The sequence below is a fragment of the Thunnus thynnus genome, chromosome 18 (assembly GCF_963924715.1).
Source record: "Thunnus thynnus chromosome 18, fThuThy2.1, whole genome shotgun sequence".
Classification (NCBI taxonomy): domain Eukaryota; kingdom Metazoa; phylum Chordata; class Actinopteri; order Scombriformes; family Scombridae; genus Thunnus; species Thunnus thynnus.
The window spans coordinates 9,898,555-9,915,956 of record NC_089534.1 but is presented as its reverse complement, the minus strand read 5'-3'; the positions used below and the strand labels follow the sequence as shown (position 1 = coordinate 9,915,956).

The 17,402-nt window shown below is 40.5% G+C and overlaps 1 protein-coding gene across 5 annotated transcripts in view; it reads left to right on the top strand.

Annotated features, from left to right (window-relative positions):
• Positions 1 to 17,402, top strand: part of LOC137168930 (neurexin-3b) — a 293,090-nt gene that overhangs the window by 73,913 nt on the left and 201,775 nt on the right. For all 5 annotated transcript variants that reach the window (XM_067571794.1, XM_067571797.1, XM_067571793.1 and 2 more), the window contains one exon: positions 13,854 to 14,292. In XM_067571794.1, coding sequence (XP_067427895.1) covers positions 13,854 to 14,292 — 439 coding nt within the window. The remainder of the gene's footprint in view (positions 1 to 13,853; positions 14,293 to 17,402) is intronic.

Below are 17,402 nucleotides of genomic sequence, written 5' to 3'. Positions count from 1 at the left end.
GACATTGCCTCCACTCAAACTGATTTTCATGGGGGAGGGGGATTCGATGCGATTACCACTAAACGCTCTGGCTGTGGTGGGTGAAGTACTGCGAGTTGGGCGGTGCTTAATTTTGGCTCATCCATTTTCAACATGGTGGCTGGGTGATGAACTTTCTTATGGTACAGCTAAACAGTACACTATAATATGTTTCTGAAAACATTTGAGGCGAGAAATAGGCGATGCAGTAACAGAATCTTGATTCATATTTGATCAGCACTGCCTAGTTTTACACCTCCTTGGTTCCGGCTTACAGCTTGACAACAGTTTGACAACGGCGTAGGTCCCGCCCGTGGCGCTGATTGGCTAATTGTTAGTCCCCCGCAGAGCTCATTGGATCAATTGCTTTTTCATCCGAGAAACTGCTGTTTCATGTCAAGATGCCAGACCGACAAAATCAGTCAATTGGAGTCACTGGAGTGGGCAGATTCAAAGGTCTGAACCCAGGCAACTGAATTATGATGTGCAAAATCAATTAACATCTATATTTGCCACAAGTCTTCATTCGTATGCTACCAAAAGTGACACAAACATTCTTTGGATACTAGTTATCAAGTGTTTCAAATGGTGTTCAGATTGGTCAAACAGTGAGTCTGCAGTGATATTCAATATCTTGCTGTAATTTTTTTTTCTATTTCATCATATTTTTAAACAAATTTCACCAAAATATTCGACAGTACACTTGAGAAAAGCAGGTTGATGTGTGATTGTTTTCAGAATTTTATCCCCAAATTGTGATTTTTTTTCAAGTTGTGAGAAGGTGTTCAGCACCATGTCTACCCAGTGGTGCAATCACTAAGTCACCTTCTCTGGGAATACCCAGGTGGCCAATGTAGCAATTCATGCATGTGTTATGTTTTCAAGTGAGGTCATATTAAGTTGAATAAGCATCCAACTGCTCGCAGTCTGCTTGGATACCGATCATTGCCGCTTGCAGCTATATTTTAAATTTACATTTGCACGTTTCTTATATTCACTTAAGAGTCTATATTTTTTTCTACCTGACTCAACACATGCTTTAAAAAGCCCCTCTAGCCTCAGCATGAAGCTCTTCTACTCAGTCATTCAAACTCGTCTTAGCGTTGTACACATAAGTCTTAAGTTTATAAAAAGGCCTGCTTGATATTAAGAGAGACTCCACTGTGGAATGATACATAGAAAATACATGTAACTCATTATTATATTGTGGGTTCTTGCAATTCATATCATAACACCCAGTAGCATATTTTGGTATTTCAATACTTCTCAATAAGGCGTCAGTCCAAAAAAATGTATTCTTTAAGACCCTTCTTAGTTAAGTTAGACCAGTCTAATTTCCCTGCACTTATGTTGCTATCCACAGACGATAACTTAAGTAGATTGCCTAAATTTAACAATACAGAAGAGGGTATATAGTTGATAGTTACCAGATCATTATTAATCTTCATGGCATCTAAAGAGTCATGTGCATCAGCTATGCATATTCAGTTATCAAGCCATGAGGTTGTGTGCCTAGCTTCCCTGATATAAGTATAGCTATTATCAGGCATAAGCACCTTACTAGAGAGGATCAAACCACCATCAGAGCAAAACTGCATTAAGTGATTAGCAAATAAAGAATTAACATCAGAGACATTAGCATTCATATCTCCAACAGCATAGATGCAGGTGGAAGCACTGTCCTGAATAAAAGACATATCACATGCCAACCTATTGAGGTATTCATCCTCATTTTGGTAACACTCAAAGGGTGTATAAATGTTCAAAATGATTAACTTTTTATCATTACAATTAAACTATTCCAATAGCCCAATCAACATCCAATCTTACCACGTTGACCAGCTGATCATATTTCTTATTCCCTAAAATGGCAACTCCACCCAGTGTCTTGTCCTGGACTATTGTAGTGCTACGGTCAGTAGTGGATTCACCAACCCCATAAAAGCCTTTATGTGAAGAATTTGGTGTTTCCAAGTCTTGTTTAGCTAAGCAACATATCAGCAACTTCATTACATTTGGCAGTGACATGAAATGAATCTGTTCTGGGTTGAATCAATCTTCCAACATGTCTCTGATTTATTGCCCAATTTCTCAAGTCAAATAATTAAGTAGAGTGTCAGCATCAAGATTAGGGGAGAATCTAGTAGCAAACACACTCACCAGCTTGGTTTTAACCACTTGATTGTTACTCTCAGTGCTGGAAACAATTACCTCGTTGTCTTCTGCTCTCATTTCCAATGAGCTCGTATAGCACAGGATTTTGGTTTCATGGCTGCATTTTGCGGTACCCACTTTAGTCGCCATCCTTCTTTCACAATAACGCTCCACTGCTGGGACCGCAATTGTGTTTGGGGCAGTGTCCTCGTTGTTGCTTCATCCAGTATCTCCTCCTGGCGAGTGGAGTCTGGCCTTGCATCTCTCCTTCCCGAGAAGCACTGGTCCCGGGGTCCAAGCCAGTAGGACCATGGTACTTCTCGATTGCTGACATCCAGCGATCCCTAGCCACAGTAGCTGCCCCCAGCTTCTCCCTCACACTTGCCTGTGCTTCCAGGACCCTCCTCAAGGTAGAAACTTCTCAGCTCAACTGCTGCACTCTGCTTAGCAGCGCCAAGGCGTTCATGCTGCCAAACCCGACAGGTGGAAGCTCGTCCAAGTAGTGCGAAACAAACCTGGTAATGTTTTCTCTGCACACATTAAGCACTTTCAAACCTGCCTTGATGTTTTTAATGTCCTTCTGTGGGCCTTTGTGCTAGACACAGCATTGCATAGTTTTCGGGCAGACTTCAAATAGAAGCCTCTTGGACTCTTCAATCCACTCAGATGAGAAATTGTTTGAAACCAGCAAAACAATTTCATCGTAGCTTAGTGTCCTCATTTTGACGAAAAGAAAGTTCAAAAGCTCGTCTTCCACTATCACCTTCTCACCAGCCGTCGAGAGCAAAAACTGGCAGCAGCACCTGCACGTACTGCCACCCCCACCATCAATACAGATAGAAAACAGGTGCATGACTCGTTTAGTATGTGAAGTACTATACTGTTAGGGTGAAACATTATATCTTCATTTGCATCAATGTTTCAAGACTGTTATGCATAAACTTACACATACAACTGCTTTCCTAGTATTTACTTAACCAGGACAGTGTTTTTAGATGTGGATGGGAAAAATCAGCATTCTTTCCCTGGAAGGAAGGGAAAGGGGAAGAAAATAAAATTGCATTATCAATTAAAGCTGCTGAGTTGGCAGAGGAAGTATCAGACTTTTAATATTTCCTTGCTTAAACTTATTCATAACATTTACTGCAGTTTGTCACATGTTTGTCACAGTTGGTCACATGTAATTTGCAGCATTGGCTTGAGTGCGCCGCTAAAGCGCCTCCCAATGGGCAGTAATCTGAAAGAAGTATTTGCTTATGATGAAACACGAAAAGTGTTGTTGTTTTGGGACATTTATAATGTATTTGCTGGCTCTTAGAGCTTGTGAGTACAGCCAGAAAATATATTAGGTGCCCTGTTATTTACAATTTGCTCAACATTACTTATTCTGCAGCTGTTTATGATAATAAAGGGAGGACTTGTGGCTCTTCAGAGAGTAAGAAAAAGTCTAGATCGATTTCTGCAGTTTATGTTTTTACTTGGCACTCTGCACAAGTGTGTCTCTTTGTGGGGCCTGCAGTTTGGAACATTGTTGGAAACTAATTATTCTCATTATCAATGAGTTTATCTTGCTATTTAAAAGGGAAGGCCACTTCTGTTCAAATTATAAGACTGATGTAGTGGTGACTGTAATGCTGCCAAAAAGTTGTTACCATATTTTGCTGCTATGGCAGACAGAGGTTTTTTGAGAAATGGGAAAGCAGCTCATATTGGGCCAGGATAAACATGCCCGGCAACCCAGGCCAACCAACACAGGCACACAGCCCTGACAGTAGCTGTTGCAACACTACAAGCTGAAAACATGAATAGCATTTACTAGCGGCAATAATATGTTGTTAACAGCAGCAACAGCAGAATATAGTTTTGGCCTGCATCTAAAACACTAGTGAAACTGGGTGTGGTGTCAGTTTCAGTCCATGCAGCTCCTTGTCTCAGTTTGTTTCTGTACAGTACTCAACAACAGATGGATCATATAAAATGGGGAAATCCGACACTGTGATAATTAATTGATCCTCTGTTTTTATGCTGTGAAGAAACCGATGGAAGTTTCTATCTAAGATCAGATATCAACCAAAGAAACCGCTTCTCTTTCATTTATCAATGCTTACAGCGAGCGCCTAGAATTGCATTATATTACATAAATATAATAGACACTTTTGTCGAATCATCATTAGCATAAACTCCACTGGAACTCTAGTTTTGACACCACCCTCTTGCAACTTCACCCAAAAAAATTTTCCACAACAGTCCACAAAATTTTGATACTAATTTGACTGAAATGAATGAAACACAGGTGACATTGCAATGCTCCACTTCACCAATATATAGAAGGAAACACAGCATCAGACTAAACTCTTTTAAAAGAGTTGCACCCACAAGCTTATACCTTTGTGCCAAGTAACCACCACCAACTGTGATACAGTACAGTGCTTTACTTAAACAATATTTTACACTGCTTGAATGTTTTGATTGTATTTCACTATCAACACAATATCATGTATTGTGGTCATTTTAGCCAAAGTAATTTTTCTATGAATTTTACTGCATATGCCTCTTTGGTAGCTGGTGTACTATTTAAAAAAAAACAAAAACAAATTCTTGTGGATATTTTTTACTCAGGAAGTTTATTTTAGCTCGGCTGATGGACAGATGGCGACAGAAATTCATATTTTATTTTCATAGCACTTAAAAAGCCTTCATAACATTTGTAAGTTTACTAGGGACATTAATATGTGACTGTGTCTCAGGCTGGCCGCTCTCCACCGTCTCATCCTGGCTGTTTTTCTCTTCCATCACAACCTTCTCAGTTTTGACATGAGCTAGTAAGTCTAGTGATGTGCTGCCAAGCTCAGTTGAGCACCTTCCAACATGCCTTTCATTTAGCCAGGCTAGCTTCCATCAGACCATTATTGTCTCTCTACTTTATCCTTTTGTTGTGTGGTTGTACACAAACATACACACACACACATGCAGACACGTTTGGGTGATGGCTAAGAGAAAGTCACCTTATCTGCATTGTTTTATGTTTCTACTGAGTGGCTCAGACTGCTGTTCCTCCAGTCATTACCATGTTGGCTAATTCATCCCTGTCTATCCTCAAACTGGTTGGACACACAGTCTCTTACACACAGATGCATGTGTACAGTACATACAGTACATTTTCCACACTGACCCAGCAATACCTGTACTTTTACCTGCGGCTCCAAGAATAATTTATATCCTAAGCTTGGACACAAATGTGCCTGTAATGATCATTAATACCTTGGCTGTGTTTTGTTTTAAGGGCTTACATTACTGTTTTCTTTCAATGTGTGGTTTCCAATGTTTAATTAAGCACAAAAAGTGCCAAACTGATACATGATACAAAGGAGGATGCCCCTTTAAAATGAGTATACGTGTTTGTATCATCAAAGTATTAGAAATTAAAAAAATATATAGTTTGCTTGGTGTGCAGCAAGAAGGAATGATTCAAAAACCACAGCATACACCCAGTGATGGAAATTCTCCTTCACATGGTATTGTATTCATACCATTTGGGTATTAATGTTTGTTCTTTTGCAACATGGGAGGATTTGTTGAATTGCAGCTCTTGACAGCCATGGAAGTCAGTCCTGCACAAAGCATTAAATATAGATGAGCTGTTGGGCCAGTACTGCAAGCCAGCATGTCAGCCGTATATAGTTTTTATAGGTGCTCTAAACACTAACACATTTGCAGCATTAAAGTAATGAGGTTCTTACATGTGTTACTTAACCTGAATTCTGGTCAGATCCGGGAAAAAGTTCCTGGATCCAGCATGCTGAAGTGAGGGGGAGATGTATTTGTATTTTTGAATAAGAGAAGTGTTTTCCTGGAGCTAGTAGTTGCATTAATAATGACCCAAGTCTACTGAAGTGTCCCAGAAAGCAGTGAGCCAGCATGTGCAATACGAGGATCCTGAAACTAAAGTAGCTAAATGGAATTTAGGCATTCATTTTATTATTTACACTTGTGCTTCTCCGGCTGGGACATGTAAATATGTCTTCAGTGAAAAAGGGGCCTTTTAGTAGGGTTAAGAAAGTGTTGTGGCTGTATGTCGATGACACAGTAAATTCTCACGCAGGGGATGAACTAATCCTCACCTGAGCTTCCTCATTCCTCCTCCAGTACAGGCCAACATGACATACCTAACATGGTAAAGAGAATAAATCTAGTACACAGATACTGAACAGTACACAGGTACAGTAGGTTAGCCTGTTTTTTCGCAAAACATTTTCATTAGCTATGAAGCATCTACCCTCACTTGGACCTATGTTCCATATGTAGAAAACAATGAAAGATCATTCTCACATACATTATATACCCTAACCATAATATAAATCTTACACTAGTCGATGACATGTGTAAAGTTGCATTAATCATGTTTTATGGCCACTTACTGGCAGAACTCCACAAAGCTGAAAATTACATGTTTGACATATTACGGTCTCAAACTGTTGCCTGTTTACACATCCAGCAGACATACAGTGACATTAACATTCATTTGGAGTTGCGTTTCTGGCGATCTGATGAATATAAGTCTGATATTCACTCTCCTTTTAGCTCTATTTTGGTCTCCACCAAGTTCTGAGGAAAAAAAACAAACTGCCTTTTTTATCTACTAAAAGCTCCACTGTGTTCACAAGCTAGACTCTAACTTTGTCTGTCTGTCATTTTTCTCTGCAAACAACTGCTCACATGAACTGGAAGCGAGGTTGATGAGAGCAGTGAGACTGAACCAAAACAGTAAATTGCAGGTCAGAGAACTAGAACAAGATGAAAGCTGCTAAAACTCAGAGTTGAGTGGAACTGCGGAGTTGGGTTATAATCCTCTGTGGGTGGTTCATCACTACGAGCGACCCCTTTCACATTATATATAGTCTTATGACCCATTGTTCTTATAAAAACGTTGATAAGTGCAGCTTTAACAAGGCAGATGCTTTAATGTAAGGACTGCATGTTACATCGTGAGCCGTGATGCCGAGGCGGTTGCGTTTTCCATGTGTTTCTAATATTATCGGGGTGAGCGTGACTCAGCGTGAGTTGGCCCTTGAGAGAGAGCACTGGGTGGACAGAATCTTGGAGGTGATTCACCATGTGGCCGGGTAGTGGTAGTATTGTGTGGTCCTCAACTGTTCATCATACGTTGCTCCATTAAGCAGGCATGATGCCATCTGCTACACAGAACCATGCAAACTGCTCACGACTCGCCTTGTAATCTCTCCTTCATATCTTTATTCATTCACACTATCTCTTTCATCGTTGCACTACGCCCAAGATGTGTGGTTTTTTTTTACTGCCTGTGTGTATTTGCATTCACCCTCACCTATGTGTACTCCCTTTGTATTATCTTTTTTGTCTTTGCGCCTCTCTCATTCTCTCCCACACCACATTTATTCCTTCCTGCCCCCTCCACCTCTTCCTTTGGATTCAATATCCCCAGATAATGAGGGAATGATTCAGTTGAGTTTGGGCCATTGCTCAGATGAGAGTGCGTCAGTATTTCTGTCTGACTGTGTTGGTAATGTCTGGCTAGAGCGCTTCAGAGGCTGCTGAGCCAGGATCGTTGGTGCATCTTGGTCTCTGTTAACCATCAGGGTAAAGAACAATATTAAAAAAAAAAAAAAGCATCACTTTGAAAGAGAGGAAGAGCTGATGAATAGGTGGATGGAGGCATGTGCTGCTGCAGTGAGCGAATACCTCCCTTTTCCCTCTGTCTGACAACAAAAGAGATGCTGCGTGCTGCCATCACTACCCCTCTCTTGTTCAGTCTCCACTGCACTCATCTGCCCCCCTAGGCTATATGGGATGTCATCCATACACAACACTCACACACACACATGTCCCACCCACGCTCGTGTTTTGCCATGTGGGCTGCCGCATGTCACGTGACCGAGGGCCAGTGGGCAGCCACCCGACTCACTCGCCAGTCAGCCTAATGTTTGCAGCGCCATGCAGTCAGTGCTTTCTGCAACCCCTCCCCCCCCTCCCCGCCCCCACCCCCCCCCCCCCCATCAGCTCTCACGCCATCCAGCCCCTCCATCCGGCGTCGCAGGGCACCCGTTGCGGCACTGGAGCTGTGTAGTGGCAACTTGTGTCAGACTGTGGGGGTGGCCGGGGCATGCGCTGTCATCGAGCGTTCTGCTGGGGGAGGAGGAGCTGTATCCAGGAGGTGGAAGAACGGGGAGATGCTGAGTAACAAGCAGGGAAGCAAGGATGTGAGGACAGAAGGTGCGAGGATTTAAAAAAAAAAAAAAAAACGGAGAGTGATTTTGTGTTAGTCACCACAGTATGTTCAGGCAATGCTTGTTTTCCCCTCCAATAAAAATGCAAATGTCACCCTGTCCTTTTAATTATTTCACTTTTTTTTTATGTCCCCTTAGAAGGCCAAACAGTGATGGATGGGTACAAACCTCAGAATTTAATGGAAGGCCTTCACCTCTCACCCACGCCGCCTAAAGGCTAATCTGTGGCGTTGTAAACATTGTTTGTTTGGCTCAAGGTGACACCTTATGCATAAATTTGTAACCTAGATGCCGGGTAATTCTAAACCCTGCATTATATAATATTATAAAAATAAGTTTTTTTATTATAGTTTTTATTTTTTAAACTCTAGACTCCAGTTACACCTATGATAGCTGATGGCATATGAGATTAATAATATTTTAGAGCCATTTTTTTACAGTAGGTCATACTCTTTTGAAAGGTCGACTCTTAATCTTCCTTTTTTGAGGCCTTTTTCAGATCTATTTAGAAACTTTTACTTACAAAAGAACAGGATGTAAGTACAGAAAACAAGTTCACATCTCCTTGCTTCAGCTTCTCCTCTCTGCTGTCAGAACTGAGCAGTATTGGATTTCACCGTAGGACTTATGAGATGATCTTACACTAACTTTCCAAAGGAAGTTAAATACATACAATGCTAGAGTTTCTCTTCTGATCACGCAGTGGAATACAGAACATCAGGATATTTCTGTAACACTGCTGGTTCACTGAGAACATTTAAAAAAGCCTAAAATCAATCGTATAAACTAGTCAAATACTAATTTATTAATCTGTGCTTTAAGCGACGTTAGATAAACTGCTAGCTGATCTCAAAATTCTTTGTGGGCCAATGATTGTTTTAACTCCTGGAAAGTATCTCCATTTGCATTGACAGTTTTTTGTATTTGAGTAATGTTTTCATGTAACATATAATCCTTTGAACAGCTCGTTTAAATCAGTTGTTTTAAAGCTTATTTTGCTGAGCTGGTTAAAGGACATAGTTAAAGGAACAAGCATAAAAAGTAGAATAAAACTGAAAACATAGAACTTAATTAAAGGTGTTATATAAGATATTTTAATAAAACCAAATGACTTAAAAACACTAAAATAAGTTTTTAAAGTGCTACACGGCAAGAGACAGCAGGGCAGGCTAATGCTACCAGCAATACTACCAGCCTGGAGGTTATTCAGAGTCACGTATCTGGGAAACAGTGTTGTGTCTTATGGATGCAGCAGTAATCATCAGCAGATCTTGACCCCGCAGAAGACTTGTTTACAGTTTCTGTCAGTCAGGGTGGAAGCATTCTGAGGTTTGCTACAATATTTTAACCACGAAGGACCAACATGGAATTTAAGTTCATTCAAAGTTTTGGTGTCAACCCTGACACCGGCTCAAATGTCATGGATTCAGTATTTGGGCGTTTGGAGAGTTGAAGTCGATGAGAGTGTGAAGTGTGAAGATGGGCTGAGACAGCCAAGGTCCTGAATGAGGGTCCTTGTGGTGCAGAGAAGAATCTTAGAGAAGGAATCTAATAACGTAACACTTTGTTATATATTTTTCTAGCTGCAGTTTATTCAGTGTCATGATTCTATTTCAGTTTGATGTCTCAGGAAACCAATAAATTGACAAAAAAACCCGGCAAAATACTGTGTATATAGTTGATTTTCGCTGTCAAGGCTCTCACTTTCTGCAATACATACATCTTAACACAAAGCGGAACGTGGCGAAGGCAAACTGCCTCCCCAGGAGGAAGCAAAGAATCAGAGCCAACATGCTTCATGGATGCTGTGGTGGAGGTGGCTGTAGGGCTGTAACTGTTGAGGCATTTTGAGCTGTGAAGCAGCAGCAGCAGTAACAGCAGTATGTGCAGAGAGAGTATGAGCCTCACAAGTGCAGCCTCACTGTTCTGTAAAGAATAGTGTATCCTGTGGCATGGCTGAACACGCTTGGCAGCCTACACTTGAAGTTTTTCACATTGAAAGATCATTCCACCCAAATCACAAAAAATATGTCTCTTATTTATCCAGTGATAGTTTTGGTTTTATGTGTGACGACAGGCTGAGATTTGAGATATCCACTACTGAGACTTCAGCCACCTCAATACAATAGAGGTGAAGGGAATTTCATTTGCATAGCTCATTGCAAAAAAAAAAAAAAAAAGTTCCAGAAACATCTTAGTTACTCAGGATAATCCACAGACCTCGCTGTGAGCTGAGCAGAAAATAGTTCCCAACATATTACCGCTGTGTTTGTCAAAAGTAATTTTTCTGAATGCCATTCACTTCCAGTTCATTGGGATGAAGGCAGAATATTTTAATGGTGGATCTTTTTCAAAACCCAGGCACATAGAAAATATCTGCACAGCTAGATAGCAATAGGTGTAAGTGGGAAAGTATGTTGTTAGTGATTAGGGTGAACTAATCCTTTAATATCGGTGCACTGTCACATTTCAGTTTTCATAAAATGGTAATTTAGGCCCATATTGATTCCCACTAATGATGACTGAATATTCTATCCTTTGTTTCAGCAGTGCTGTCACTCATCCAGTTATAATATTTACTCACCCTCTGTTGTTACATTAATTTGCACTAAATTTTCTGTGTACAGTTGCATTGTTTGTGTGCTTCATGAGTTCCTTGTGTGTGTGCGTGTGCACGTGTGTGTGTGTGTGTATCGTCTCTTCACTTCAGTGGAATTACCCTGCCTCTTCATTAACACCTGGCTAAATCAGCAGCTGACAGCAGCTGTGGCCGAGGCCAAGAGGACATGAGCACTGATCTGAAGTAGATTAGGGAGGAGATAGTCTATATATGTGTGTGTGTGTGTGTGTCTGCGCACGCACACTCGCTTCCACCCACCAGCCTTTTCCCCTCGCCCCTCTCCCTCGTTTCCCTACCAGGCCCGATCAATACACCATCCCGCAGCAGAGATGGAGCATCTCGGCTTTATGGAGTCGTTACAGTCCCCTGTGCGTGCATTATGAATGGGCCCCATAAGGCTGTTGATAGGCAGAGGGATAGCGTAGCAAAGCACAGCCATAACAAAGGAAGAGATGAGGTACACATAACCGCAGTAGTCAGTTCCTCTTTTATAACATCATTTCGATTACCTTATTGATTAGCCTGCAGTAGCACAGACAAAATCATAATCCCAAAACAGATCGGGGGCCTGGTTGATTGTAAGATTAGTGTGTCCCAGAATAACATTGTGCTGCTGCAGAAAGTTTGTTAAGACTTTCACTACCAAGCAAACAAAGGTTTTCATGAGACAAACAGGGGTTTTCACAGTTTAAGAATAGCCCGATCTGCCTAAAGTAGACCTTGTATAGTGAAAAATCACAGAGTTTAATTATTCTTTCCATGTAGAGAAAACTCTACTTGATATGTCTCAAAGACAGAGACAGACTGTCTTGGAACTCGGGCAAGTTTGAGCGATTTACATCTAAGGATTGCACAGTGACCATCACAGACCAGGAAAAAAAAAAAAAAAAAAAAAAGTTCTCCTTTGCAAATGAGCAGCATTAAAGCATCTTTCTCTTCTCTCGTTCTCCTTTCATGTAATATTCAGTTTGTTCTCTTGCCCAAGAGTAGTCTAAAAGCTCGGTGAAAGTGAAATGCAAGGTATTTTGCTTCAGAAGAAAACATAAAAACATCAGTGTTTCAGAGAAATCCGTGTTATCTTAATGGAGGTTCAAGTTTGGGTTTTGAGCTACAGGGCAGATACAACATCTCCGTGGAATATAATTCGTCAGTTCTGTTTTTACATTTGATGTTTATGGTAATATCAGTTTTTTTCATTTTGATGTTTATCATAATTTCAGTTGAGTTGGGTTTAAATCAACTCGGCTGATGCTGATTGACATTATTCAGAGAGTTAGATTGCGCCGTGTTTCACTAGAATTTCTCTCTTCAGATCTAGTGCTTAGCTTATAATCACATGCAAACAAAAAGAGCTAACAGAAATGATCCCTCAAGCCATGAGTCATATTAGCATGTTTAGCATACTCAAACACTCTCTTGTCTCTCTTTTGTGTCCAATGCATCTCAAGTGTGTTCATATGATAATGTACTTTCGCAGGTAGCCAAGCTTTTAATATGTTTAAAAATGGAATGCACGTCATCAGTATTTTGTGGCGCACTATCGGTAGATTTAGAGCTTGACAAAGTATGTGGTGATTACTTTGTTGTGTGTCATGTTCAGGAGATTAAGTGTAGTCGTTAACTGCATTGACAGCTACGCCGCTGTTTGTGTTGCGCTTCACATAGACGTGTATGTACACACGAACATAACGCAAGCATATTTTGAAAGCAAGTGGCACACACTGGCTTTACAGCATTTAATCTTCGAGATCCCTCCCTCTTTTTCTCTCTGTTTGCTTCCTGGCGTTTTTTTTTTCTCACAGTTTTCTGCTGCCCTTATTCCCACCAGCTCGTCTGTCTCTCCTTCCGTTTTTTCTCTCTCTCTCTCTCTTTCCCCTCCTCTCCAGTCCTCCTCGGCGTTCGGGTCACCTGTGTTGATTTACTGTCAAATCTTCCAGGATTATCGGTAATCCCACAGCAGTAAAATCTGTTTGCTGACAGCTGCGCTCCCTCTAACAGTGTTGCTGTTTCCTGCGCGCACACACTGCCTTATATATCAAGAAAAAGCCTGTCTTCCTCACCAGAAAAGAAAAGAAAAAACATTAATTTTCCGCCTCAGTGGATTCCAATTGACAATATTCTGCTCTCCTTTTCTGCGGTATTTGGTTGTATTTGACTATAAAGTAAAGCTGCTTTCTACTTTTATGGATTAGGGGGTTGGGGTGAATTTATTGTGGGTAAATAGGTGTGATGTTGAGTATATTCTCACAGGGTCACAGATACTCCGGAGGGGTTTCACCCTGTGTTCACAAAGACTGCTCTTTTTGAACTATACGGGGGATTACTCACTAATAATATAGCCATTGCTTCTCACATTTGACTCAGTCGGCAGATGTTCAATCAAACCAAAATATAGTCACGCATTTGTGTACAATCTCCGTTTCACTGTGGATAAATTGGAGCTGAAATAGAAAATGACTGAGAAACAAATCGGGCCATACACACCTTAGAAGATATTAGTTTTATCGATCCAGCCGTCCTCAAATCAGCAATATGTGATATTACTAGAGTATGATGCTATAATATTACATTTTACAATGGAGTGCAATTCATTCACAGAGAAAAAAATATAATTTTTTCAATCATTACTTCTCTGGCAAATTATCTACTACGGTGATACATCGTGAACAAACTAAAAAAGGATAAACAAAACCCTCTAAGCCCTCTATGATTCACACTGAGGTATAATTTTACACTTGCATGCGTGCCATATATTTTAATGCATATATGGGAAGTCTTTAACACACTGTCTTCCCCAGGTGGTGTACAAGAACAACGATATCCGCCTGGAGCTGTCCCGCCTCGCCCGCATCGTGGACCCCAAGATGAAACTCCAGGGCGACGTGGTCTTCAAGTGCGAAAACGTTCCCACCCTCGACCCCATCAACTTCGAGACCCCCGACTCCTACTTGGCTTTGCCAAAATGGAACACCAAGCGCGTCGGCTCCATCTCTTTTGACTTCCGCACCTCCGAACCCAACGGACTGATACTCTTCACCCACGGCAAGCCCCAGGACCGACGGGACGCCAAGGGTCAGAAGAACAACAAGGTGGACTTCTTTGCTGTGGAGCTGCTGGATGGAGGACTGTACCTGCTGCTGGACATGGGCTCCGGCACCATCAAGGTCAAAGCCACTCAGGCTAAGGTCAATGACGGCGTCTGGCACCATGTGGACATCCAGAGAGATGGTCGCTCAGGTAAGGATGAAGGAACCTCAGTTTTATGAATCTATCTACTTTGCCCATTCAGAACTTTTTGCAGTAGTATGGCAGCGACTACAACTGAACAGATTTTCCTACTTTTAGCCACAATCATTACTAAAAGTAGAGTTAGACACTTGAGTTCTGTTTAACAGCATTGTCACAGGTTGTTAAAGTTGCTAAAATAAACTGTGATCAGCTTGGTGCTTTGGTAAGGCACTGTGGTCTCAGTTTATTACTGTTTTTCCTTTCTCTCCCTCTTTCTCACACACACACACAAAATCAAAGTATGGCTTCAATCAGGAGACTGAACTCTTGGCTCAATTAAAAATATGTTGCCTCTGGCTGCAAATCATATGAATTTATAGGCAGAGCTGACAAGGCAAATAACAAACCACTATACAGAGAATTAAACCAAAGAAATAAATGTACGCTACTGTACAATATATCCTGAAATACAGAGTGAAGAATGACTCGTCCTTTCTGTTATATTGCTATAGGGACTTAGCCTGTATATTCCTTTATAGCAAGAGGGTATCATCATTCATCGTTTGAGATGGGAGACCTTCATTTTGGGGAATTAACAAAAAAAAGTTTTACAATTGTTTTCATTATTACGGTAGTTAGTAAATATATATATTTTCCCCTCACATAACAAGTATATAAGTCCCTAAAATGAAATAATGACCTTTATTTCCTGCCTTTCCTTAGTGCACCTCACAATTAGAACCCTAAGTGCTGTTTTTAAATTTCAAAACAGTGTTTAGAGTCATTAAAGCTAAATATATTTCAATAAGAACAGTCAATTGAAAGTAAATGACATCATTTATTGAGATTAACAACATGGAAATATTTTGCCAATTGAACTCCATTGATGTGAAGCATCTTCATTAAGCGTGGGCCCATATGAAGACAGGAGACAGGACAGGATCAGAGTCTAGATGCTGGTGGTGGTGGTGGTGGAACCAGCAGATTGTTGATGGGAACTTTCAGTTGAGTCACTCTGGACTGGTCATGGTGGTGATGGGTTGCACGATAGTAGGTCTGAAGGACAGAAAGCAGGCAGAAAGATCATTGGTCAGGCGTTGATGTCGGAATTGTGAATGTAGGAATTTTGACAGTGTGGGAATGTGGAAGTGATGAAGAAGAATATAACAGGAGGAAACAATGACATTCACCCATAGATGAATAAAGGCAGAATGATTGAACTTTTGCCAAAGCTTCATTTAATATGAAAGAACGAAAAGCAGCAACGTTTTAGACCTGAGAGGCTGCAACAAATAAATATTTAGTAGTTTTTACTTGATAACGGGCCTAAAAGATATAGATTTGTTTAAATTGCCTTTCTTGATTTTCTAAGAGTTGATGGGTTGTAAACAAAAACCTAACAGGAAAACTTTACTTGAAATAGCAAATAGAAATATAGAAATGACTTTCACCATCATTAAATTGTACTTTCATCCCCCCCAGACAAGTTTAACATATAATAATGTATAATAATAATAATGTACCGAAATTTAAAGGCCACAAAATGTGTGTGTTCATGGAAATAATACTGTAATTAACAACAAAACAAACAATACAGCTCACACCAGCTGTCACAACGGAGCTGCACCAGCAGTAAGAATCTAAGCAGTAAACATGTTACTGTTTATTTCAGCTTTTTTCCTGTATCGCAAACACCGGATGATGTAAACGTCCTCATTATATTAATTTCCGGGGTGATTTATCGCCAGGATAGAATCGTACTTCTCTCTAGCCGGTTACTGATTTATTTCTCCTCTGCCGCTTCCATCTGTATGTCCTCTGACCTCAAAACATGGCCATATACACAGAAAGTATTAGAAGAAGATTATATTAGAGAAAAGGGTTGGAAACTTCTGTTGCCTTGAGCTCCAAACCCAACACAATCTCTGCACTAGGTGGGATCCTCCAGAGAACTCGGGTGTGTTAGTCGGGGCTGCAGCCTGTGTTATATATCAGGTTAGAGCAGCCAATTTAGTCGTGTGTCAGAGCTCACTGCTTTGATTAATCACCAGCACAGCCCCCAGTGCGATAGCAGAGTAGAAAGTAGGATTTTCACAGGGAAAAAGAGGAATGAGACAGATATATGGATACCAGACTGAGGGATGGTTAAGAACAGGCATAATCACACTTGTGGCTGGAGTGAAATGTTAATAGGAGTTGCAAGTGAATTAAATTTCTTGGCTACAAAGAGCTCTCACCAGAATCTCCCTGTCTGGCTGCAAGGTGAATGTAACACAAGTGAAATGTGAGAGCTCAGATTACACTGTTTTCAGACAAGCTAAATTTGTGTTTTGTGGAAAAGGTGATCTTTACACCCTCTTTTCTATGTTTTTCTCAATCTCAGTAAGGGCTGTTAGAGAGGTGCAGACAGAGGTATGATCGTACATATCGATCTTATTCCTCTCTCTCTAATGATCCATATATATTTAAAGGCACAATCTAATTATTTTGCACATGTATTGAAAGGTTTGACAGTAAAAAAAATGGTTTAAGTGATCATGAAAATTTAATTATAGGCTTGTTTTCCTGCTGATGTAAACAAATCTTTAACAACCTTTCATTTACCCTTGATCTAGTTCACTAAAAGACAGTCTTTTTGGGAATCATACTAGATTCCCTCGTTGTCATTTTTGAGTCAGAAAGAACTGATGAACCAAACTGTTTTGACTATGCTATATAAAATAAAATGCACAATACATTTATGTTTATAGAGTCTGGCTGAGATCACACGTAACGTCTCTAATGATTTTGTCTGTGGTGTATTTTTATCTGCTTGGAATATAAATGAGGGAGTGTGTTGTCACTATATCTTAGTAGTACAAATGCAGCAGTGCCAGGGAGTTTATAATTATTTGGACCATGGGGTCCTTGCATAAAACTATTAATTTGGGGTTATATGGATGTTAAGAAAAATATAAAATGTCCCTCTGATAGTTGCTTTAATTGTCTCATGGGAGAATACACACATAAAAATATCTATTGTGTGGTATTGGGGCTCTTTTGCTAGTGTATATTATCAGTGTCCTTGTGCCAGTGAAGTGGTTATTTCGCTGGATGCAAGCTTATTTTTTTCCTGCATC